This window comes from Taudactylus pleione, unplaced genomic scaffold (assembly GCF_031769625.1).
Source record: "Taudactylus pleione unplaced genomic scaffold, aTauple2 ptg000018l, whole genome shotgun sequence".
NCBI classification, from domain to species: domain Eukaryota; kingdom Metazoa; phylum Chordata; class Amphibia; order Anura; family Myobatrachidae; genus Taudactylus; species Taudactylus pleione.
The window spans coordinates 345,174-369,578 of NW_028284420.1; the positions used below are offsets into that span (position 1 = coordinate 345,174).

At 41.7% G+C, this 24,405-nt stretch overlaps 1 protein-coding gene across 2 annotated transcripts; it reads left to right on the forward strand.

Annotated features, from left to right (window-relative positions):
* The first annotated feature begins 712 nt into the window (after positions 1-712).
* DDX42 (DEAD-box helicase 42) lies at positions 713-22,357 on the forward strand. Of its 2 annotated transcripts, none has more exons than XM_088442190.1 (18): positions 713-832; positions 3,693-3,914; positions 4,372-4,522; positions 4,979-5,040; positions 5,784-5,820; positions 10,785-10,937; positions 11,023-11,127; positions 11,223-11,342; positions 11,437-11,613; positions 11,835-11,963; positions 12,383-12,482; positions 13,011-13,058; positions 18,058-18,155; positions 18,682-18,958; positions 19,923-20,149; positions 20,418-20,528; positions 20,963-21,064; positions 21,150-22,357. In XM_088442190.1, exons 2-18 carry the CDS (start codon positions 3,694-3,696, stop codon positions 21,912-21,914), a joined length of 2,883 nt encoding a protein of 960 aa, XP_088298316.1. In that variant the 5' UTR covers positions 713-832; position 3,693; the 3' UTR covers positions 21,915-22,357. The 2 variants fall into 2 exon arrangements, with proteins under 2 accessions (XP_088298316.1, XP_088298323.1); XM_088442197.1 differs by lacking the exon at positions 713-832 and adding an exon at positions 1,217-1,418.
* Positions 22,358-24,405: the final 2,048 nt, after the last annotated feature.

Sequence of the window (24,405 nt, forward strand, 5' to 3'; positions counted from 1 at the left end):
TAATCATTATGCTAGGGTATGTGAAGTGGTCTTCATAGGGCATGACATCGGAAGAGGTAGATGATATTCCTGGGTAAAAAAAAACTTGTCCCCTTGGCTCATGGCATTGAATCGATTCAGTTTACATCACAGCATGTATGGAGTACATTGCCCAGTTTAGAGGCATCTTCTTAAACACCAGGGTTTACAAACCTTACATGAGGATACTTATTTTGTGGATTCCACGCCACGTCTGGCGATCCAAGGGGCCCTCTATCATGGGTAAAAAAGTAAAACGCATTTCTATGACCTGTAGGTTGAAGTATCTTCAATTGCGAGTCTGGGACTGCAAAACAATATTTGAAAGAATCTGTAAAGGCCCATTACTCTACATGGTGAGCATTTGCACAGGGGCTCACGTAATGGAGTAGATGTACTAAGCATGTACTAGAGAGATAAAGTACCAACCGATCAGCTCCTTTTCAAACACAGAATGTAAAGTGACAGCTAGGAACTGATTGGTTGGTACTGTATCTCTCTGCAAGGCTTAGTAAATCTTAATCTTCCCCAGTGGCTTTCAAGTTTCTGACAGTTCGCAACAGTGTAACACGTACAGTGTAAGCGCCTTTTACAAGCCTCCATTTTACCTGTGGTTTACAAGATATTGAAAGTTGGCGACGACAAAATGACTCCTGTGATGGGGACAGAAGAGGACACGTACTGTGTGCAAGTGTCGCGCAGACCTGGCATCGGTCGTAACGTCATTAGAACGCGACTCGCGTTCTTGAGTGACGTGTTCAGGAGGCGCTGCTCTCTCTGCTGGTCTGCAGCGCGGAGAACGGAGGAGGAAGAGGTGACATCCGGGGGCAGGCGGGGGACGGGGCTGTGGGTGCAAAGGCAGGAGGAGGGGAGCTTCGAGTATCAGACCGGAGCGGAGGGTTGTTTACATACATAAGGAGTGGGGTGTATATGTACAAGCAGAAGGGGAGGGGACTGATGCAAAGTACGTGGGGGGGGGGAATGTATATGTATGTATGTCTACATGGGCAAACATAGGACATGGGAAGATGAGAGAGAATGAAAAGGGTCATTCATAGCACAGAGCTGGTGCTCATAGTAACAGAAAAGTGGGGGCACTTTTGTGTTCTCGTTTAAACTGGAAATGCCCGTATCAAACTTGTAATTAAGGTTCAAATACAATGAATGTACTTTAATCCAGTATAAATAGAGTGTGCAAACTTATACAATTCACTATCATAAGATGCAAGTGTAGAAAAAATCCAAAGGTCAATAAAAAGATAAAATAGATATAAATTCCTATTATGGAATAATATACTAGTTAGGGAATGCAAGTCATAGGAATGGTGAAAGTAGGGGAAAAAAGGAAGATTAAGATAATGTGGGACAAATGTCAAAATATGGAGGCAAAACTATTAAAGGTACATGATGAGAAAAATAACACAAGTACCGGTATGTGTATAGGAGATGTATCTGTGGTGTCCTCAGCTTCCCTCCAATAGACAATGTTTTATGGATTTTCTGTCTTGACCACAAATGTTTAATCTCAGCCTTCACTTTCCATTTGCAGGGCAGGTTTTAATATAATTTTATGGTACTTAATAATTCCTAATGTGTGTGTATGGTTTCAAGTATAATTTTAATGAACAGTAAATTTAACCTGCTCTACCAATAAGACTAATGGTGCATGCACACGTACCGATTATAAAGTGCTTTTTGAACGATATTGTTATTGTTGAAATCGCTCTTTAAAAATGACCCTACCAATTTACCAGCGATGCGCGGCCACGTATAGATTATAGCGATGTCGTTCATCGGCCGTGCATGCCGGTCAACTTGCTTGATATCGAGCAAGTTACAGTTGCTGGCAAGTTGGTGGTGTGTTGGATGATCTATATAGATCATCCAACACACCAGGGAGGGTGCAGTATGATCTGCCAGCGATATCGAATCACTGGCAGATCGCTACATGTGTATGCACTGTAATTTTCCTGTTCATGACCATGCATCATATAATGGGTTGGTGACAGAATAAAAGGTACATTTTCAGAGGTTTGATGACTATTATTAATGTATGAATAATCAACTGAGCTTTTGCGTCATTGATAAAAATAGATAGTTTCCAGTACTTTAAAAAGGGCAATTTCATTTGGTAAGTAGGAACATAGTAAAAGATAGAGGGAAGAAACATTAAAGCATTTGATGTCCTGTTTTATAAATTTATAACATAAAGTAGGTATCTGTCAGCAGCAGTTACGCAATAACGGGGAAAAAGCCAAACCTCCAACAATATAGACCACACAACAAAGAAACTGCACGAGTCAGAATACCAAAATATAAAACTGGCCACAGAATCAATGGCAGTGTTCTCCCCAGATAATTTTTCCAGCCGGGTGGCATCAAGAAGTAGCCGGGTGGGGGCTTTTGCAATAATAATAAAATGTTTTAAACCCTGACCTTATAATGATTTAAACTTGAAGTAGCATTTTATATATTATTTCTCCTCTTATTAGGGGCCAAGTCGTCTGATTATGAAAAAGCTGCAAAGTCTGTAGGATCTTGTCTCCACACTTGCAGGCTTCCAAAGTGCCGGGTGGTAGGCTGTTTCTTGCCAGGTGGTGCACCCGCAAAAAACAGCCTGGGGAGAACAGTGAATGATTAACCATTGGGATATTTTATACATGCATTGGATACTTACTAATTTATATATTGATCCATTTTCACTTTTTGATATACTGATTAGCGCAGATTTTTTCTTTATGTGGTCTACATAGTTAGAGATGCGCATATTAATGGGAGGCAGTACTGATGATCTCTGGATACTCGGTTGTGCATACTATCTCCCTTGATAGATGTTCTATTTTTGTGGACTACTCTTTCCTCCACTTCTGTGCCATGTGTTTTGCAGACAGATCTGGCATGATTTAAGTACAGGCAAATGGTGAGTGGCACACGACCCACCATTTACGTTTGAAGGGCTGTACACACCTATAGCGACGGGTATGACACCAAGCGTATGTACACAACGCAGGTGCAGCTACTGCTGATTTGCTGCTAACTCTACAATGGCCCCTATAGGGTAGATTCAATTGTTTTTAAGGAGCTATAATTAATTGCGCCCAATTTTGCAATTCAATTGTTTTTGGGTGCCTATTAATTATCACACCCAATTAGACCGGGTTTAGTCACGTTAAACGACTAACCTATCTAAAGTCCTGGTTAGTGTGCATAACTTTTCGTATATTTCTGCTCACCTCCTCAGGAGGGGGCGAGCAGAAATGACGGAGGCTGTTAGCGCCTGAACGGAACAACAGTTGAATTGCTCATTTGAGTGCCCAGCAGTGACAGCAGCCGGTGCTAACAATTGTATCGCCCCCTATGAGAGTAGATGATAGACTGTTCCTGATATCCGGGCTCTCTTCCGTTCTATAGATCTACTGTAGTATCACTGAACTGGTGCAGACTGCATTCTTAATTTGTTAGTGTAGCAAAGTGGGGTGTTATTGGTGTACTTGCATTAAAGAGAAATAGTATTTTGTTTATTTCTATTAAAACTGGTATCTTTTTTGCACTCTAGCTCATTAGGTTGACATATATTACATTTACCCCATTCATTTGTTATTTCTTTTTCTTTTTCAACTTGACTTTTTTTTTTTTTTTTTTGCATCAACTATCTCCCAATTCATGTCTTTTAGTATGGCTATGAACTGGAATAAAGGGGGTCCAAGCGGCAAACGCGGATTTGGATTTGGGGGATTTGCCATTTCTACAGGGAAAAAGGAGGAGCCGAAGCTCCCACAGTCTTCTCATAGTGCTTTCCGTGGACCACCTACTGGCTTTGGCTCTGCAAACAGCTCTCAGCTCCCCTCTTTCTACAAGATTGGATCTAAGAGGGCCAACTTCGATGAGGAGAATGCGTAAGGAGATGGGGGAGACTGTGGGAGGGAGGGACTGATAACATGGTGACATTGGAAAGCGGTTTTAAATTCATAGTTCTTACTAAAAGTTTTTTTATTATCTGTGTGTGTTGATATCAGAATAATTTAATGCTCCATCATATACAACACTCTACCATTCATCTTCAGAGACTAGGCAGTTGTGGTAAAACAGTATGTATTGCACATTTATTGGATACAAATGCAGAAATCTATGCCTCTTACATATCAATGTAACTTGGTGTTTGGTCTCTTTCAAAATGGAGAAAAAACCTGATATGTAACATTTTTACGCTCTGATCTCATGCACAGATATTGCAGGGCTAAGTGATCTGCTATAATTAAGCTTTAAGAATAGTAAATTAACCACATTTACGTAAAAGTTTAAATCCCGTCTAGTCATTTTGTGTGGTGATTATTGTTATGATCCCGCTTGCAGTTATTTTGACGATGAGGAAGAAGATTCCAGTAATGTGGACCTGCCGTACATTCCAGCGGAGAATTCTCCAACCAGGCAACAGATTCGCTCTAAAACGACAGATTCTGACAGTGAAGAAGATCCGCTCGAGGCCTTTATGGCAGAAGTGGAGGTGACACATCTTTGTTTGCTCCCACTCATATTTTTGCCATTATGAACCCTCTGTTGGTTCCTCCTCAATCTTAATCAATTATGTTTGTGGTAATCTGTATGTTCTCCTGGCCTCTTACAGACCCACCTACCACACTGTTTGTCAGTGTTCTACAGGGGAATTGTCAAAGACACATTTTTAAGGCCAAGCAAGTCTGTTTATTTGGAGCACTTCAACTCACTAGTTTTAGGTGTCAGGGATGCACATTATTGTAATTGTGCTGACAAAGCACATGATGATTCTGGGGTATAAACTTAAGGATTGACCTTTATCCTCCTGCAGCCTTTGTATGTGACTGATCAGAAAGTGTTTCAGAGTAGCATGTTGCCTACCTTTAAGATAAAATGTTTAGATCTGTGAATATGTAAATTAGCTGTGCGTGGGATTTGTGTGAACACTATTTTCTGTCGTATGTAGGATCAGGCTGCCAAGGACATGAGGAAATTGGAGGAAAAGGACAAGGAGAAGAAGAACGCCAAGTATGTGTAGTGGTTGTTCACAAATTAGTTCTATTTACCCCTACTGCTCAATCCCCATGCGAGCATTTGTGGCACTGTTTTTTTTTTTTAGATGTGTCCCGCCCATGTAACTTGCAGTCTGGCGTGGTATCATATACCTGCTGTAGAAATTAGATCACATATATAACACCAGTACTGTTGCTGCATGGTTAGGCTTCTTTAATAACATGGTGCAAAGTGAAAGTGTACTGTAACCCATGGCAACCTATATTATATCCGCTACTAGCAGACATGTGTCGGTAGTCTAAAGCAATTATCTGATAGGTTAACATAGGTTGCACAACAGTTTTTAAATGTACTGTATTATTAAACAAGCCCTTTGGTGCCGTATTTATAACTTCTTAATTGGACACCATACCCAACACAGATATGTGCGGGTGTGTAATAACTAATTTGTGTCTACCACATTTGTGACACACACAGCATGCTTTACATTAAAAGTAGGCAACCTGTGGCTCTCCAGCTACTGTGGAACTAAATGTTCCAGCGTGCCCATCTAAAGGCACTTAATCTGGGAAACCACAGTTTGCCTAGTCCTGCTAAAGGCTGGCCTGTGCATTTACAACATTCAGGACATATGCCTGGTGCGTGCATACCCCATATGTACATAAATGAATGTATACATAGCTACTGCACACAACACCTATGTCATGGATATCTGGACTGAGTGCAGGGAAGTTTGTTTTTCCTCTTCTTTCTTGCAGGGGTATCAGAGACGACATTGAGGAAGAAGATGACCAGGTAAGTTTGTAGTTTTGCTTTTGTTTTATGCACAGTGGCTATTGGATCTTTTAGTTCTGCAAAAGATGGAGAGCTGCAGGTTGTCTGCCTCTTGAATGACTTCTGACCTTTTTATGTTATTCAAGGTCTCGTTTATTTTGACTGTCACACTTAAAGTATACATCCAAATTTATTCAATTTGAGAATTACGTTACAGCCAATATATGATCTCAGTAGCAACTCTTAATATTTTCTCTAGCTGCTAAGGTTACCTTATGCAGAAAGCTTGGCCGTTTCAGTGGAGTTCGCTGGTGTCACATGCTGATTTAAAGTAACAGTCCTGTTAACTAGAATAGTTTTGATACTGTCGATCAGTGTCTGACACCTGTAGAAGGGTGGGAACGCCTTTTATACTGCCTGGTTTGTAATGTGTAACTTGTTCCCGGCAACTATGGATAGTAGCCAAAGAGAAGTGGCAGTCAGATTATGTAATACTAGGTGCAAAATGTTTAATAATTTGTAGGTAATTATTATTTAAAATTCATTGAAGGCCATATCTCTAGATTACTTGAGAATCCACTCAGGATGTGTGCAGAACCTATAGATGGGAGAAAATATTGCTAGTGCCCCATGTCCATTGAGCATCAGCAAGGGCAGAAATGGACGTTACCGCTTTGTTAAAGTTTATAAAGAGACAACCTTTGTGTAATCTAACAACCAATATTCACAAACTCTGCCTATAAAATTATTATTATAGTTTATATGGCACCACAAGTGTTCCACAGCGCCTTACAAAGTACATAAACAAATTAGTGACTTACAGTACAATACGATACAATGCAGGACATGGATAATATACATTGCTACATTAGCGACCATAACACCCAGATAAGCAACAGAGCATAAGCAACTAAGTGTTAGGTGTCCTAATGGTGAGTAAGAAGTAGATGAAAACAAAGGAATGAGAAGCACAAGAGGGTAGATGGCCCTGCTCGCAGGAGCTTACAGTCTAAAAGGCAGGGGCAGACAAACAGATGGGGTAGACGGGGAGGAAGGAGCATATATAGCAGCAAGTTAGGATGAGAGCTGGAAGGCTTTGATGAAGTAGTGGGTCTTGAGAGCCCGTTTGAAGGGTTGTAGAGAGCTGGAGAGTCTGATGAGTAGAGGGAGAGAGTTCCAAAGGTGGGGAGCAGCACTGGCAAGATATTGGAGGCGGGAGTGGGAGGAATTTATCAGTTGGCATGTGAGGCGTTGTGCATTTGTTGAACAAAGAGGGCAAGCAGGAGAGTGAAGGGAGATGAGGTCAGAGATGTTAATGGGAGAGGAATGGATGAGGGCTTTGTAAGCGAGTGTGAGAACCTTGAATTGGGATCTGAAGGGGAAGGGGAGCCAGTGGAGGGCTTGTAGGAGAGGGGAGGCAGATGTAGAGCGTTTGGAGAGAAAGATGAGCGAGCGGAAGCATTGAGGACAGACTGGAGAACTAAAATCACTGGGAACTAGTGCCTCCTGAATTATGGTCATGAATGGCCTCCGTGATATCACAGGCTACTAGTATATTGACGAGCAGTATTATAGTGAATATTGGCTCAGCCTACAAAATGACTGCTTTTGCTCCACATCAGTGGCATAACCAAGCTTCACATATCACATTCCCTGATCTGTGTATATACACATTTCAGTGTTTTTTCTGGAGCAGACACCAAGTTGTACAAGTTAAAATGAGTTTAGTACCTCTCACCAATTTAAAGCATTATACAGTCAGGTCCATAAATATTGGGACATTGACAGAATTTTCATATTTTGGTCTCTATTCACCACCACAATGTCTTTGAAATGAAACAAACAAGATGTGCTTTAACTGCAGACTTTCAGATTTAATTTGAGGGTAATTACTTCCAAATCAGGTGAACGGTGTAGGAATTACAACGGTTTCTATATGTGCCTCCCACTTTTTAAGGGGCCAAAAGTAATGGGACAAACTAAACAATCCTAAATCTAACTTTCACTTTTTAATACTTTGTTGCAAATCCTTTGCAGGCAATTACAGCCTGGAGTCTGGAACGCATAGACATCACCAGACGCTAGGTTTCATCCCTGGTGATGCTCTGCCAGGCCTCTACTGCAAATGTCTTCAGTTCCTGCTTGTTCTTGGGGCATTTTCCCTTCAGTTTTGTCTTCATCAAGTGAAATGCATGCTCAATCGGATTCAGGTCAGGGGATTGACTTGGCCATTGCATAACATTCCACTTTTTAGCCTTAAAAAACTCTTTGGTTGCTTTTGCAGTATGCTACGGGTCATTGTCCATCTGCACTGTGAAGCGCCGTCCAATGAGTTCTGAAGCATTTGACTGAATATGAGCATATCATATTGCCTGAAACACTTCAGAATTCATTCTGCTGCTTTTGTCAGCAGTCACATCATCAATAAATACAAGGGAACCAGTTCCATTGGCAGCCATACATGCCCACGCCATGACACTACCACCACCATGCTACACTGATGAGGTGGTATGTTTTGGATCCTTCTCCATACTCTTCTCTTCCAAACACTTTGGTAGAAGTTGATCTTTGTCTCATCTGTCCATAGGATGTTGTTCCAGAACTGTAATGGCTTTTTTAGATGTTGTTTGTCAAACTCTAATCTGATCTTCCTGTTTTTGTGGCTCACCAATTGTTTACATCTTGTGGTGAACCCTCTATATTCACTCTTGTGAAGTCTTCTCTTGATTGTTGACTTTGACACATATGCACCTACCTCCTGGAGAGTGTTCTTGATTTGGCCAACTGTTGTGAAGGGGTTTTTCTTCACCGGGGAAATAATTCTTCTGTCATCCACCACAGTTGTTTTCCGTGGTCTTCTGGGTCTTTTTTTTTTTGCTGAGCTCTCCGGTGCGTTCTTTATTTTTAAGAATATTCCAAACAGTTGATTTGGCCACACCTAATGTTTTTGCTATCTCTCTGATGGGTTTGTTTTGATTTTTCAGCCTAATGATGGCTTGCTTCACTGATAGTGACAGCTCTTTGGATCTCATATTGAGAGTCGACAGCAACTGATTCCAAATGCAAATGTTATACCTAGAATCAACTCCAGACCTTTTACCTGCTTATTTGATAATGAAATAACGAGGGAATAGTCCACAGCTGTCCATGAAATAGCTTTTGAGTTGATAGTCCCATTACTTTTGGCCCCTTAAATAGTGGGAGGCACATATAGAAACCGTTGTAATTCCTACACCGTTCACCTGATTTGGATGTAATTACCGCCAAATTAAATCTGAAAGTCTGCAGTTAAATCACATCTTGTTTGTTTCATTTCAAAGCCATTGTGGTGGTGAATAGAGGCCAAAATATGAAAATTCTGTCAATGTCCCAGTAATTTCTGCATATTTTATGTAACTGACCAATTCATCATTAGTGTCTGATATCTGTGCTATCCATTCATCAAGCTATGAAAATTAAAAGTTTTCGGAGTTTGACTGCAGGAACTAAAAAAAACACCTTCAAATGACTTTAGCCCACCGAGACCCACTCCTTCCTAATGAAAAAACCGTGAGTGACTAGAAGCATCATTCTCTCGTCACTCACTGTGTACATATGTGGTGTTCCCACTAGCCTGTTTTAGCGGAGCGTCACGCCCAGCCTGATTTTTAAAGACGCAAAATGCACCATGCTCTTTTAGTGGTGCCCCGCTAAAACATCCTGCCCTATGCTTTCCCCACCCATTGGCCAAGTTGCAGTGACCGATCTCCCCCTGGTGAATGATGCTGTGCGCATGCACACGGCATCTTTTCTCCATGAAGGGAGAGGGGAAGCCCAGCACCTCCTGTACGTGTTGGGCACACTCCCAAGTGTGACAAATTGGGGGGTGTCCCAAGAACCCTCTCCCGAGTCGGCCACATCCCCTTTTTTAGAGCGTGCGAAGTGACGCCCTGCCTGCGGTCTAGCGGGAACACTGCATATGTGAACCAATGCTGCAGAGTAGCTGTCCAAGCATTGGAGCAGTACTGAATTGCTCTGGTACATAGGTATCTTCTAGCGCAACTCGCAGCGAGTTCGATACAGAGTTTACGTAGGGCAATTGGGTCCTATAATGAATAGGCACCAGCCACTGAAATCTATAGATCTATTTATTTATCTGGTTTGTTACAGCTTCTCTTTAACTCTCTCACATTAGTCCAGCCTTTTTGCACCTTCCCTATGTTGCTTCTGCTATTATGTCAATCTTAAATCAGAGAAGCAGGCCTCATCTTAAAATGAAACCATTCTCCCATTTATGAAGCTCTACATTACAGTATACCATGAAGCGGTATAGAGCTCATAGATTCCATATATCTGAAAATGAAATTCCTTTAAAGTAGGGATATGTTCTTCATATGTGAAGACCAATTACATGCAACTTTTTTGGAATACAATTATCTCTTGGTTCTGGAGATATCCCAGGCTGTAACCAATAATTCTCCTGTTGTAATATCCTGGAGTAGTGTGACTGTAATCCCTGCTAAGCGTACTATTGTCAGTGCAGTTGGTTGGGCATTTTATTCATTCAGCTTCATTTATGCTTGAACTACTCTTGGTTGTTAGTCTTGTAGCTGCATCAGGTGAAGGTGCCTATGGGAATGAGTAACTCCTGAACTACCTTTAATAATTTGTCTCCTAAAATCCTCCGTAAGAGGATGTGAAAGATTACTCCCTCCTGTGCCTTTTATTAGACAAAACATTTTGCTTCTTTTCTTTCTGAAAAAGATGATTTTTGTGCAGAATGTAGTTGCTTCTATTGTACTGTATGTTGGCTTTGGAAAGCTCTTAAAATGGTTTCATGCATATGTGGTAGATGCTTCATATAAAGACATGCATGTTAGATTACCGGAAGTCGTATTTACGTTATTCTCCCACCCATGATACCCTTTGCCACACTCTGATAACAGTTAAAAGATTAATCTGTGTAATATATTGTTTTGTCCACTCAATCTCTCTCTTCCCTACAGGAAGCGTACTTCCGATACATGGCTGAGAACCCAACGGCTGGTCTCCTTCCTGAGGAGGAAGAAGATAATCTTGAATATGACAGTGATGGTAACCCCATTGCTCCAACAACAAAGCGCATCATCGATCCTCTACCCCCTATAGACCATACAGAGGTAAAAACAAGGTGCTAGTCACTGATTGTGTAGATGGTTCTGCACTAAAGTCATTCACCCATATATGCTGCTCTTGGTTTTACAGATAGAGTACCCACCTTTTGAGAAGAATTTCTATGAGGAACATGAGGAAATTACTGTTCTGACTCCTCAACAGATTGTGGAGTTGAGGCACAAACTGAACCTACGGGTAAGAGTTATTTCAGTGCCCAAAAGTATTCTTGATGTATTAAAGCTTTGTGATGCCATTATCTTCAGTGGAGTTAACATGACTTCTGATTGCAGGTCTCTGGGGCAGCTCCACCACGTCCAGCCAGCAGCTTTGCTCATTTTGGCTTTGATGAGCAGCTCATGCATCAGATTAGGAAGTCAGAATACACACAACCCACACCCATCCAGTGTCAGGTGAAGCCAATGCTCCTGTTGGCATTAAAGAGATTATTATTATTATTTTTTTTTTTAAGCCCTTTGTAACTATCAGCTTGCTATTCTCTGACAGGGTGTCCCAGTGGCGCTCAATGGACGTGACATGATCGGCATTGCTAAAACTGGGAGCGGTAAAACTGCAGCTTTTATTTGGCCAATCCTGGTTCACATTATGGATCAGAAGGAGCTTCAGCCCGGGGATGGGCCCATTGCTGTCATCGTATGTCCCACACGCGAGTTGTGCCAGCAGGTACTGCGTGTTAAAGTAATTGTTTTTGCATGGGAAAATCCTATATTTTGCGTAAAGATATGAGGATGTTAGCATGCTATTTTTTTCTTTACCGCCAAAACACAATTATTGCATGAGTTTTGTGTGTTCTATCAGATATAAGGCTAGTAGACGTTTCATATTTGTCATGGCCGTATGGAGGTTAGCATTCAACTGTAATGACTACCTTGTCTCTGTTTCAGATTCATAATGAATGTAAGCGGTTTGGGAAGGCGTACAACTTGCGCTCCGTGGCTGTATATGGTGGGGGCAGTATGTGGGAGCAGGCAAAAGCTCTACAGGAAGGAGCTGAGATTGTAGTGTGTACCCCGGTGAGTCAAATTGCTGTCAAAATTCAACCAAAGTCCTTGTACTGTTTGCGTCTGTCCCAAGGGCTGCCTGTGGTGGGTAAAGGGTGCAAAATAGTTAGGTATTTCCTGAACTGGCAATTTTTATGCCCAAGCCAAACAAGAATAATATTTGAACACCCAGCACATTTATCAAACAGGGTATGTAATTAGATCAGTTTGTTTATAGAAATTACCCTTGGCAGTCCCTTGTGCGTATATGGTACATAGAGACTGCTCACATAGAGATAACAGCACAGCATGTAGTGCATAGATATTACACCATATATGCAAGGTAAAGCCATAGAGGTTACTTAGAGTACGACAAATGCGTTCAAACTGGTGTGCATGGATAATGCCCCATTACTCAGTGTGTACTTGTATCTGTATTGCCTTTTCTAAAGGGACGTCTGATTGACCATGTGAAGAAAAAGGCCACCAACCTCCAGCGGGTAACATACCTTGTTTTTGATGAAGCCGATCGTATGTTTGACATGGGTTTTGGTAAGTTTATTGGTCTGATGTAGGGGATGGGTTGTTTTATTTTCTCTGTTCTTTTATTGATATAATTTTTAAAAAGTGTGTGTATAGCTAGAGATTATAAGAAAGGCATAACCTAACCGCCAATCAAAAATGCCCTTGTTTATGTTTTTGTCATGTTGTATGCTGTGCTACTGATTTTGTACTATTATATTATATACTCTGTATACTGTACTGCTACCTGTATTTCCTTTAGGTTTTCCCCAATAAAACATTTTGTTTAAAAAAGAAAAAAGGCTCTGGCACACAACACAATCACAGCACACAGCAGAGAGTTGTGAATATAATATTCTAAAGCCTCACTTTTGAGTGCCGCCTTTTCTCAACAAATTAAATGTATATCGTGTATATATGTGTGTGTATATGTGTGTGTGTGTATATATATATATATGTGTATATGTTTCGATATCTGCCCATGTATTATATGAAATTTGTTTGTATAAATCATCATCAGTCTAACTGAACTGTTTTACAATTTGGCCTTTTTTTCAGAATACCAAGTGCGTTCCATTGCTAACCACGTGAGGCCGGACAGACAAAGTAAGTGTTGTTCGACAAATAAGGGTTCTGATCAGGAGTACACACTTGTGAAAACACTTAGGGTCTGATTCCATTAGAAGCAAATTAAAAAAAAAGGAAGCAAATAAGAAGAATTTTGCATCTAGAACAAACTATGGCCCTGATTCAGAGCCGGTCACTATTTGCGCTCGCTTGTCCAGAAAATAGGGGTGCCTATTCAAATGAACCGTTCGCTGTTTGCGGTCTGTTCACGCTTCTAGGTCTGAACGAGCGAACAAAACTTGCGGTCGTTTTTTGGGAAACTACGCCCCCTGGCCGCTCGCATCCGACGTCATGTCCGCTATTTATTAGATTAATCGAGTACATCGAACAGGGTATGAATTGCTCGCTATTCTTGTGGTTGGTTTTTGCTACCACAATTTTGCGAGCAGTTCTGGCTAAAAAAAAACCCAGTGACGTGCTCAATGACGCTGCTGTTTTAAATATGCACACCCATAAAACGCCCGTTTTGACCTTTAAGCACGCCTGCGTTCTGATTTCCACTCCCCGTTTTCAAACAACTTCCCCTGTTACCACCCACATACGCCTCTTCCTGTCACTCAAATTAGCAGGCATTCGCTATTTTGCAAGCACATGAATTTCGGCCGCACTGACTTGTTCGCGCATGCGTATAACGATCCGTACGCATGCGCAGTTTGGCAAACATCGCTCGGAGCGAACGAGCTGCTGCTTACGAGTGGCTCTGAATGAGGGCCTATGTGCAATGCTAGGAGTGCAAATGCATTTATTTAATTTTTTTTGCATGCAGGGAAAATACTGTCTTTCTTGCAGCAAGGCTTGGGAACATTGGACCATGCGATTGTTAATTGGGGCTGGAGCTGGGACTTAAATGAAACTGTAGCTTTAAATCCTAAAATCCACGTACTGCAATCCCACAATTCCAGTGTTCTTTAAGTGCCTGAGGAGTAGGGCACGTTTTTAGGGGACTGCTACGCAGCTCTTTGCTGTAAATTAGTGTTTTGTATTTTTTTGAAATGTTATTTTCCTTTTTTGATTAGTTATCCCTGCGCTGCTTGTAACTTGGTCAGTGCGCCAGAGGGGGGCGCTTAGCGGTGAGCTTTCAAGCTCCCAGCATGCACAGGGCTTCCTCCCTATATACCCCAGCCACAGGCATTCAGTTTTTTTTAGTTTGGTGCTCGGCAAGTGTCCAGACACACCTCTTATATCAGCAGGACTGCTTAGGCAGTCCTAGGCTTTTTTATTTTTTGAATATACTACTGAGTTGAGTTAGTACTAAGCGTCCAAAGGAACGCATGTACTACTACTCCTACTAACTCGGCTGATGCCTACTGACTCCGCTGATGCCAAAACGCCAGCTCCTGAACAGGGTAGGAGTCTCTGGGATTTCGTCGGGTCTCAGCTAAGCAAGATAAGGCAATTCCTCGCTTGAGGAGAATCATACGCTGCAGTTCTGGCTTCCGGTGTAGGAGACACACCGGCGGCTGCTGCGGGTGAAGGGCTCGTCAGAGTGCCGGGGCCTTATCGTCTGACACCGGGGATGGGTAGTAGACTCACTAGCAGCGCACTGGTAAGCATCTACTCCTGTGAGGCCAGCGTAACCGGCCATCAAAATCGCAGCTTTGGAGAGATGGGTGCTCCCCCAACCCAGACGCAACTTCCTATGTTGGTTTCCACCTCTGGTTGTTGTTTCTGAACACTGTGTGTTGAGATGCTCACAGTCCACCTGTGGTGCTCTGATGAAAGCTGTTGGTTCTCAGAAGGTTTGGGTCAGTCTTCCTGTATAAGTCTCCCTTGGATCAGGTATATAGTGCTCTATAGTCTACCAAGCCCCCGGGGGTTTGGTCAGTTGATTCAGAGCCCATTTGCATTTGAATTTATATATGTATTCTATGTGACTTTAATGCTAGCTGCTGTATTTTATTTCTAAACTGTCAGATATATCTATCACTGTTTCTCCTCATCCCTCTGTACAGGTGTGTGGGGCCTTTCATTGTCTTTTCACATTTGCTTGTGAAGACTGTCACATTGCATTTTTACCTTATACAGTCAGGTGCATAAATATTGAGACATTGACAGAATTTTCATATTTTGGCCTCTATTCACCACCACAATGGCTTTGAAATGAAACAAACAAGATGTGCTTTAACTGCAGACTTTCAGATTTAATTTGAGGGTAATTACATCCAAATCAGGTGAACGGTGTAGGAATTACAACGGTTTCTATATGTGCCTCCCACTTTTTAAGGGGCCAAAAGTAATGGGACTATCAACTCAACAGCTATTTCATGGACCGGTGTGGGCTATTCCCTCATTATTTCATTATCACTTAAGCAGGTAAAAGGTCTGGAGTTGATTCTAGGTGTGACATTTGCATTTGGAATCAGTTGCTGTCGACTCTCAATATGAGATCCAAAGAGCTGTCACTATCAGTGAAGCTGAAAAATCAAAACAAACCCATCAGAGAGATAGCAAAAACATTAGGTGTGGCCAAATCAACTGTTTGGAACATTCTTAAAAAGAAAGAACGCATCGGAGATCTCAGCAACACCAAAAGACCCGGAAGACCACGGAAAACAACTGTGGTGGATTACAGAAGAATTATTTCCCTGGTGAAGAAAAACCCCTTCACAACAGTTGGCCAAGTCAAGAACACTCTCCAGGAGGTAGATGTATATGTGTCAAAGTCAACAATCAAGAGAACACTTCACAAGAGTGAATATAGAGGGTTCACCACAAGATGTAAACCATTGGTGAGCCACAAAAACAGGAAGACCAGATTAGAGTTTGCCAAACAACATCTAAAAAAGCCATTACAGTCCTGGAACAACATCCTATGGACAGATGAGACAAAAATCAACTTGTACCAGAGTGATGGGAAGAGAAGAGTATGGAGAAGGAAAGGAACTGCTCATGATCCAAAACATACCACCTCATCAGTGAAGCATGGTGGTGGTAGTGTCATGGCATGGGCATGTATGGCTGCCAATGGAACTGGTTCCCTTTTATTTATTATTTATTGATGATGTGACTGCTGACAAAAGCAGCAGAATGAATTCTGAAGTGTTTCGGGCAATATTATATGCTCATATTCAGTCAAATGCTTCAGAACTCATTGGACGGCGCTTCACAGTGCAGATGGACAATGACCCAAAGCATACTGCAAAAGCAACCAAAGAGTTTTTTTAAGGCTAAAAAGTGGAATGTTATGCAATGGCCAAGTCAATCCCCTGACCTGAATCCGATTGAGCATGCATTTCACTTGATGAAGACAAAACTGAAGGGAAAATGCCCCAAGAATAAGCAGGAACTGAAGACATTTGCAGTAGAGGCCTGGCAGAGCATCACCAGGGATGAAACCCAGCGTCTGGTGATGTCTATGCGTTCCAGACTTCAGGCTGTAATTGCCTGCAAAGGATTTGCAACAAAGTATTAAAAAGTGAAAGTTAGATTTAGGATTGTTTAGTTTGTCCCATTACTTTTGGCCCCTTAAAAAGTGGGAGGCACATATAGAAACCGTTGCAATTCCTACACCGTTCACCTGATTTGGATGTAATTGCCCCCAAATTAAATCTGAAGGTCTGCAGTTAAAGCACATCTTGTTTGTTTCATTTCAAAGCCATTGTGGTGAATAGAGGCCAAAATATGAAAATTCTGTCAATGTCCCAATATTTATGCACCTGACTGTATATGCCCGACATGCGCAGAGTATGGTTAACCGTCTACCACTGCTCAGCAGATGGGCAGACGATTAGACCAGTTACTGGCAAGCATAGGCATAAGAGAGTATCTCATCAGGCGCAGACTGGGGATTCTACTATTTAACTATCACTGCTACTGCTCCAATTTTTACCCACAAATACCAGGTGTGTAAGGGTTAATTTGTACTTCATATTTACTTTGAGGGCTGAGCTGCCCATCCCCCTCTCTCCTAATTAGTGGGAGAAGCTCAGCTGCAGTGGAGTGTTTACTGAGGGGAGATTTCATCTCTCTCTGTGTATACCTTTTCTTCTAGGATCAAGGTATATAGCACTAGAGTCCTACCAACTATTTGGTTTGTATAAGCTGATGCAGTGCCGATTGACAGGCACTGGATTTAATGACTGGGGGTGTGAGGTGGTGAGAAAAAAAGGCTGCGCAGCAGGGCAGAGACTGGATTTAATAACCAGGGGGGGGGAGAGGGGGTTTGCCAGGAATGGGGGGGGGGGGGGGGGGGGCACCACTATCTAATACTTCCACTGTCCCTACTGGTTTGTTTGGTTGTTCTGACAGTTTCACGGGGTTCATGCTACTCCTTTCTGGACCCTCTTAAACAAGTACTGGAATTGTGGGATTGCAGTGGGGGAGGAGTTTAGGATTTAAAGCTACAGATTAAGTGCCAGCTCCCGCCCCAATCAACAATCCCATGGTCCAGTCTTCCTCAGCCTGCTTAAGAGAAAAGGATTCAACGGTAAGTTGACCAAAACTCCTATTTTTGCATGCAGCAAACAAATACTGGGCACCTCTTATTTTTACACTGAAATGTAGAATTATGCTATGACACACCTGTTTCCAGCTCTAAATCTTTCTCCATTTTAAATCTGCCCCACCTGCAGTGCAACATGGTTTTACCAATGTGCTAATTGCTCCTTTTCTAGTTCCTTTTGTATTTACTCCGAATCAGGCTCATTTATTAATTTTATGGTTAATATATGGTTTTGTGATTATAAGCACTACTCTCATTTGGAGTCTTCACTTCTTTAGGACACAACATGATGGTCTGTTGAACCTTTGTAATTTTGCTTTTTACCTTCACCTGCGCTGTAGTTTTATTTTTGTACATTTGCTTTCAGTGTGGTGTATAAGGCTGGTTTTCTCTCTTTATGCTATGATGTTGCACAGCTTCCTTGACAAATAAAATAGTGTCACACTGAGGGGAACCACCAACATTCTTGATAGTTTGGTCTTTGATTACCTGGTTTATCTTGCGCATTGTAACTCCCATATTGTGTTTACTGTGCAGCCCTCCTGTTCAGTGCCACCTTCCGTAAGAAGATAGAAAGGCTGGCCAGAGATATTCTGATTGATCCTATACGTGTTGTTCAGGGGGATATCGGAGAGGTGAGCACTTCTGTCTTCTCATGTGTCATTATCAGTGTGAGTGTGAGGAACTGGAGCACTGCTGCTTCCTGAAGAAAACACAATGCTAGTCCTATTTTCTGTGTTAATAAATAGGGAGAAATTTGGAAATGTGTTATAGCCATAACAACCAATCTTTAATTTTATAAACTGTGCAAGAAAATGTACTGAGTATACCAATAATGTGTTAGCCATCTTTTTCTTGTGCACCTTCTTTTATAAACCTCCTCTTCGTGTATTAGTTCTTTCCCTGCTTCCATCATTTACGCTTCTGCTTTGTCATAGTGTTGTTTTATTTAACTTTTTTTAATAAAAATCAAAACAACCTCATATATAGAACAAGTCTCAACTTGAATATTTTTGTGTTGGGTTTCTTCTTCTCCGTTCTTCTCTTGCCCTTCACCCTCCTTATTAAATCTTGGATCACGTTTAAATAGAGATAAAAAGAAACTAAATATAAAACAGTGTTTTTATCTTCACTCACTGTTTTCTCTTCTTAATGAATCAGGCCAATGAGGACATCACTCAGGTGGTGGAGATACTTCCCTCTGGTCCGGATAAGTGGTCCTGGCTGGTTCGTAGGCTGGTGGAATTCACATCTGCGGGAAGTGTTGTTCTTTTTGTCACAAAGAAGGCTAATGCTGAAGAACTGGCCAACAACCTGCGCATGGAGGATCATCCACTAGGTCTTCTTCACGGAGACATGGACCAGAGTGAAAGGAATAAAGTCATCACTGACTTTAAGAAGAAAACTATCCCCATCCTGGTTGCTACAGATGTAGCTGGTAAGAGCCACATTTAGCAGATGGAGTTCACAGAAAACGTAAACTTTCTAAAAAGTTTAATTACGGTGCAACCCCTAAACAGCAGGACAGTTTTTTAGTTGTGCTCCCGCATTTCTAATTTTACCACTTTCTTTTTCTACAGTAGACTGAGCCAGCTAATGGAGGAGGTGCTGGTGAGCACCTCTTTCTGCTGCCTCCCCCATTCTCTTACCGATCATTACCACCATAGGTAGTTGCCATATAGTCAGACAACTTCTCTGCGCAGGGCCGCTCCCTTGAGGTGTGGTGGATGTACTGGAGCACTACTCTTCCTACAGAGTAGACGGCGATGAGCTCACTTTGTGATGTGAGAAATGCACTGAGTTAGCGCAGAACCCCCAGTGATGGAATTTGGGTCATAAGAGGGGCAGTATATATAATTGTGCCCCTTCCCACTAGGTACTGCTTCACACTCGGGATGTTTTTAATTTGAACAGTTGGATTAAAGCTAAAATATAAGTTGGCTTCTATAAAAAGAGCTACATTCACCAACCTGTAATGGTTTCCAGATTTTATCTGATCTGCAGATAAAGTTGGGATTGTGGACAGAAGGCAGTTTCCTACACAGAGACTTTCTTTTCAGCAGTTCTACTAGAGGACACTGCAACCTGCTGTTTTCTTCCTTCAGCCTGAAAGAGTGGATAATGCAGAACAGTAGCTGCACTCATAGACACAAAGCAAAGGTTATATGCGACATAAAATATTCCACTTTCTACCAAGGCAGCTGAACTATTACATGCTTTTCTGTGAAAGTTGTGTAAGCCAAGCTTTGTTTCTGGTTTAGTGGTCTTTTAAGACTAGCTGTAAATGTGTCCTGTACATTAGGTAAGTGTTGCTTTTATGCATTTTTGTTTCATTAACCTCCTTATACAATCAAGACTTTATCATTAAACTCTCTTTCCCCCCCCCCCCCCCCCCCCATCAGCCCGAGGTTTGGACATTCCATCTATCAAGACCGTGATCAACTATGATGTGGCACGAGATATTGACACACACACCCACCGTATCGGTCGCACAGGCAGAGCTGGTGAGAAGGGTGTAGCCTACACTCTTTTAACTCCTAAAGACAGTAATTTTGCTGGGGACTTGGTGAGGAATCTGGAAGGTGCCAACCAGTATGTGTCAAAAGAGCTTCTGGACCTGGCTATGCAGGTACTATGAGATTGTCATTATCACTGTGTAGGTCAGAAGCACCTGTTGTATATTTAATTTTAACTTTGCAATATCACTAACAGCTTTGTGTCTTTTTTTTTTTTCTCCTTGATACTTGTAAATGAAAAGCTTTCTTGTTAGCATTTACCAGCTTTTAGTACTTTTAATGGTCATCACCTTTAACGCTAATTACTTCATGAAGATTCTTTGTAAGTGTTGCATAATTATAAATGTTTTGGATGGCTAATGTTACTCCTTCCTTTTATAGAATTCTTGGTTTCGTAAGTCTCGCTTTAAAGCTGGGAAAGGCAAGAGGTTGAACATAGGCGGAGGTGGCCTAGGCTACCGTGAACGTCCAGGACTTGGAGCAGAGACCTCTGTAAGTGGTAATGGGGATGTCATAGTGCAGTAATCTGGGACAGAAGCAATAATGATTATAGATGTGTTTTCAGAGTTAATTGATGATATCCTAAATAAACACAATGGCAAATTGTATACAGCATGCCCCCTACAGTAATTCTAAGGATTTTATAAGTGCTAATACATTTCGTGTTGCCAGCAAAGTGGACGTGTATGGTGCATGGAGGCAGCTTCTAGTAGGTGTAATTATTTCTCTGGTGAGCACTGAACTGATGCTGTCTATAAATATATTATATTATATTTTAATAAATAAATAATTATATTGGAACTCCGTTTATGCAGATTTGTTTGCCTGGTGCAAGCATACTTCACACAGCTGTACACCTATATTAGCATTAATTGGTTAGTACTATGCCTATATTTGTGCAACAATGATAAGTGTTTATCTTCTAGGAGCGTGCAGTGGGTGGTAACGTGATGAGCAACTATGAGGCCTTTAAACCTACAGGAGGAGCAATGGGAGACAGATTGTCAGCCATGAAGGCTGCATTTCAGGTGCACAGTGGCAAATTTATATAGAGAAGTGGTGCTAGTGATATTTCAGTGGAATATTAACTCCTAATATTTTATTTTTGTACAGTCTCAATACAAAAATCATTTTGTTGCTGCCAGCCTGAACACACAGAAAACTGGAACATCCACAGTCAACTCTGGAGCATGGACAAGTGCAGGAAGCTTAAGCTCTGTTCCCAGTACCACACCACAGCCTGCAGCACCACCACCATTAGAATTGACTCCTTCTCCTCCTCCTCTTCCTAAGTCCATGCCAGGCTTTACCAGCAGTGGAACACTCAGCAGTATCCCCACTGCTTATCCCCCATTGGGTAATCCTAGTTCCCCTGCAACCAGTCAGATAACTGCTAAAGAAGGGTCTAGTGGTGGCAAAGAAGGAAGTGGAGGGCGAGATAAATACAGTGAAGGAAGAGGGCGTCACGGGGAAGGACATCGTCATGGTGACAGAGGTGGACACCGCCATGGAGAGGGACATCGTCATTCCAGCGGTGGCCGGCATGGGGAGAGCCGTAATGGGGCAGAGGGAAGAAGAGATAGTGATGGGCGGAGAGAGAGCTCCCGAGATAGTGAAGGAAGGAGAGAGAGCTCTCGCGACAGGGAAGACAGTCGGAGAGATAGCTTTGGTGATGGACGTAGAGAAAGCTCCCGTGACGGAGGAGAAAACCGGAGAGAAAGCTCACGAGATGGAGAAAGTCGCAAAGAGAGCTCACGAGATGGAGAAAGTCGCAGAGAAGTTGCCCGGGATGATGGAGAAAGTCGAAAAGAAGAAAAGAGTGAAACTTTTGCAGTGCCAGATCCTCCAAAGCGGAAGAAGAGTAGATGGGACAGTTAAATTCAGCCACAAATTCCAGACTGGATTTTGCAGATGTTGCTAATGCTGTGTGTCTTTGTTCTTGTTTTGCTTGCTTTTGGAGGACGCTTGAAGTCCACTGTTGGAATCCCAAAGTGAATGTTAGTCAAATTTATATTCTGTCCTGTTTTAATAACACAATATGAATTTGCTAGTAACAGCTGTTTCCCCACCACACAGTTAAAAGAGGAGTTCCTCTATCCATAAGCTTCTTTGTGTAGAGCATTTTTATTCAAACCATCCCTGTTGGTTTCCTGTGCTCCATAAAATACACATAGATGGAGCATTTCCAATGACTGCCAGTTTCACTTCAGTCTCCAAACTGTGTTTAGTTTTTCTGTATATAACAATTTTTTTTCTTTACCATGTAACAACTTGTTCTCATTTCACAAACTGTGATTAAAAGAAAATCTGTTTTGTTTTGATGTGGTCCCTGTTTTTCTCCCATCTGAAATATGTAACCTTTGACCTTTCATTATTCCCTTAAAGCAGAGGTTCCTAAACTCCTCCATTACATTCCAGGTTTTAAGGATATCCATGCTTGAGCCCAGATGGTTAAATCAAATTGACTGAGGTACTAATTAAGTCACCTGTGCTCAAGCATGGATATCCTTAAAGCCTGGACTATAATGGCGGAGTTTGGGATTTTCTGCCCTAAAGATTACACATATTATCTGTCATCTTACCCAGAAGAGGATCATTGCAGCATCTTCTGCTAATTTTACATTGTTTAAAATCTTTTTTGAAAAAGATACTCCAACCGCTGTCTCCCCACCATCCACATATCACATTACACAGCAGCAAAAAGGATGTATAGAAAGACTGCTCTGCATACCTATTAACTTACTTAACTGCAGGCTTGGAGCACTTATTAGAATTGTAAGGGGAGGTAGGGATAAGTCTGTAAACTGATTGGGCTGGTGGAAGATAATGTTTATTGGGGAACTGCTTTAAATACAAATATACACTATTTTGCACAGGTGTATTTTGTGGGAAAGTTACCAGGAAAGATGCAGTGTACATGCATACCCGTTTCCAGCAGTATATGAGCTGCTAGACTAGACCCTGCAATAGACTGCGCTTCCGTATCTCCATAAAGTGATGTTGCAGTGTTTAGTACCCATATTGTCTCAAATTCACAAACATATATTTGGTTTTATATATGCTTACAACTATATGCAGATGTAAATAAATATTTACTTTTGAGACTACTCCTGTGTAAACCCCGGGCAGTGAACAGTGACCATGAAGGGGCTGCCATGATCTTTTCCTTTTAGGAAGATGTTACATCATGGACAGTTTGGGGGGTAGATGTTCTATTTGCTATACCTACCTGTACAATACTAAACCTACAATACTGCATCACAACTAACCTGATTATAGGCTGTCATAGTTTAGAAAATAACACCTGGCTTTTGCAGATAATAAAGGCTGAGGCTACAGTAACTGCAGGGGTAAGCGATATATTTTACTTAGGAGTAGTATTAGTCATAGGTTTCTATGGCAGTATGAGCAGAGCAAGATGTATGCCTCAGAGTACTGTAAATGCAGTGCTGCTGCACCTAATCATATCTTCCTATCCACTTATTGTCCTTTGATACTAATAAACTATGCATTTTCTTAATTATAATGTAAATGAAAAATGAAGATATACAGTATATACAGCTGATTTTTGGAGGAGCTGTCCCTGCCGCAGGGAATTGGATACTTGATTATCAGAGGCCACACTGCCCCTGTTGATGAATAGGTCCCTAAGTGTATAATCCCTTTTTTGTTTATTTGAGGGACTCGTAAGGGGTATATTTACTAAAGTGAGAGTTTTTAGAAATAGAGATGTTGCCCTTAGCAACCAATCAGATTCTACTTAACATTTAAATGGCACCTTCTAGAAGATAATAGCTAGAAGATTGGTTGCTATAGGCAACATCTCCACTTCTAAAAACTCTCACTTAGGTAAATATACCCCAAAGTGAGGAGTTTTGCACCAAGATATCTAGATTTATTCTAGGTCACATTATATTAATGTCTGGGCTAGTCTTGCTGTATTCATTCTATAATGTCTGAAAAGGGACCAATTCTAAAGCGCCTTAGCCTGATTGAGGGGGCTGGTACTTTTGTTTGGCACCTTTAATATGTGAAATACAAAACAAATAGCAGAATCAAGATACCCAGGGTGCAGCCTGCAAAGTGGAGGACTGTTTCACGCACATGTTTTTAAGGGCAGCTGAGATGGTGGAGCAGTCCATTGCTGCGCAGAATGGTTTTGCTGCAGGTCTTAGAGAACCCTTGACAACCCTTCTTCAGCTTTGCCTGGTCCAGACTCTGTCCTTGGAGCCAGTCAGAAAGGTTGCTACAAGGTCTTTGGCTAACGCCCAAAAAGAGCCAATGTAGGCCAAGACTTTGTAGAATTCTGTTTTGGAATTAGCATGCTCTTCTTTTTCATTGGAAACATTCCTTGCAGTTTAGAGTTTGC

Coding starts and splice junctions, on each gene's coding strand:
- DDX42 (XM_088442190.1), top strand. CDS start 3,694: ATGGCTATGAACTGGAATAAAGGGGGTCCAAGCGGCAAACGCGGATTT. Junction 5,821..10,784: donor TTGAGGAAGAAGATGACCAG/GTAAGTTTGTAG, acceptor TCTTCCCTACAG/GAAGCGTACTTCCGATACAT. Junction 18,959..19,922: donor GGTTGCTACAGATGTAGCTG/GTAAGAGCCACA, acceptor CCCCCCCATCAG/CCCGAGGTTTGGACATTCCA.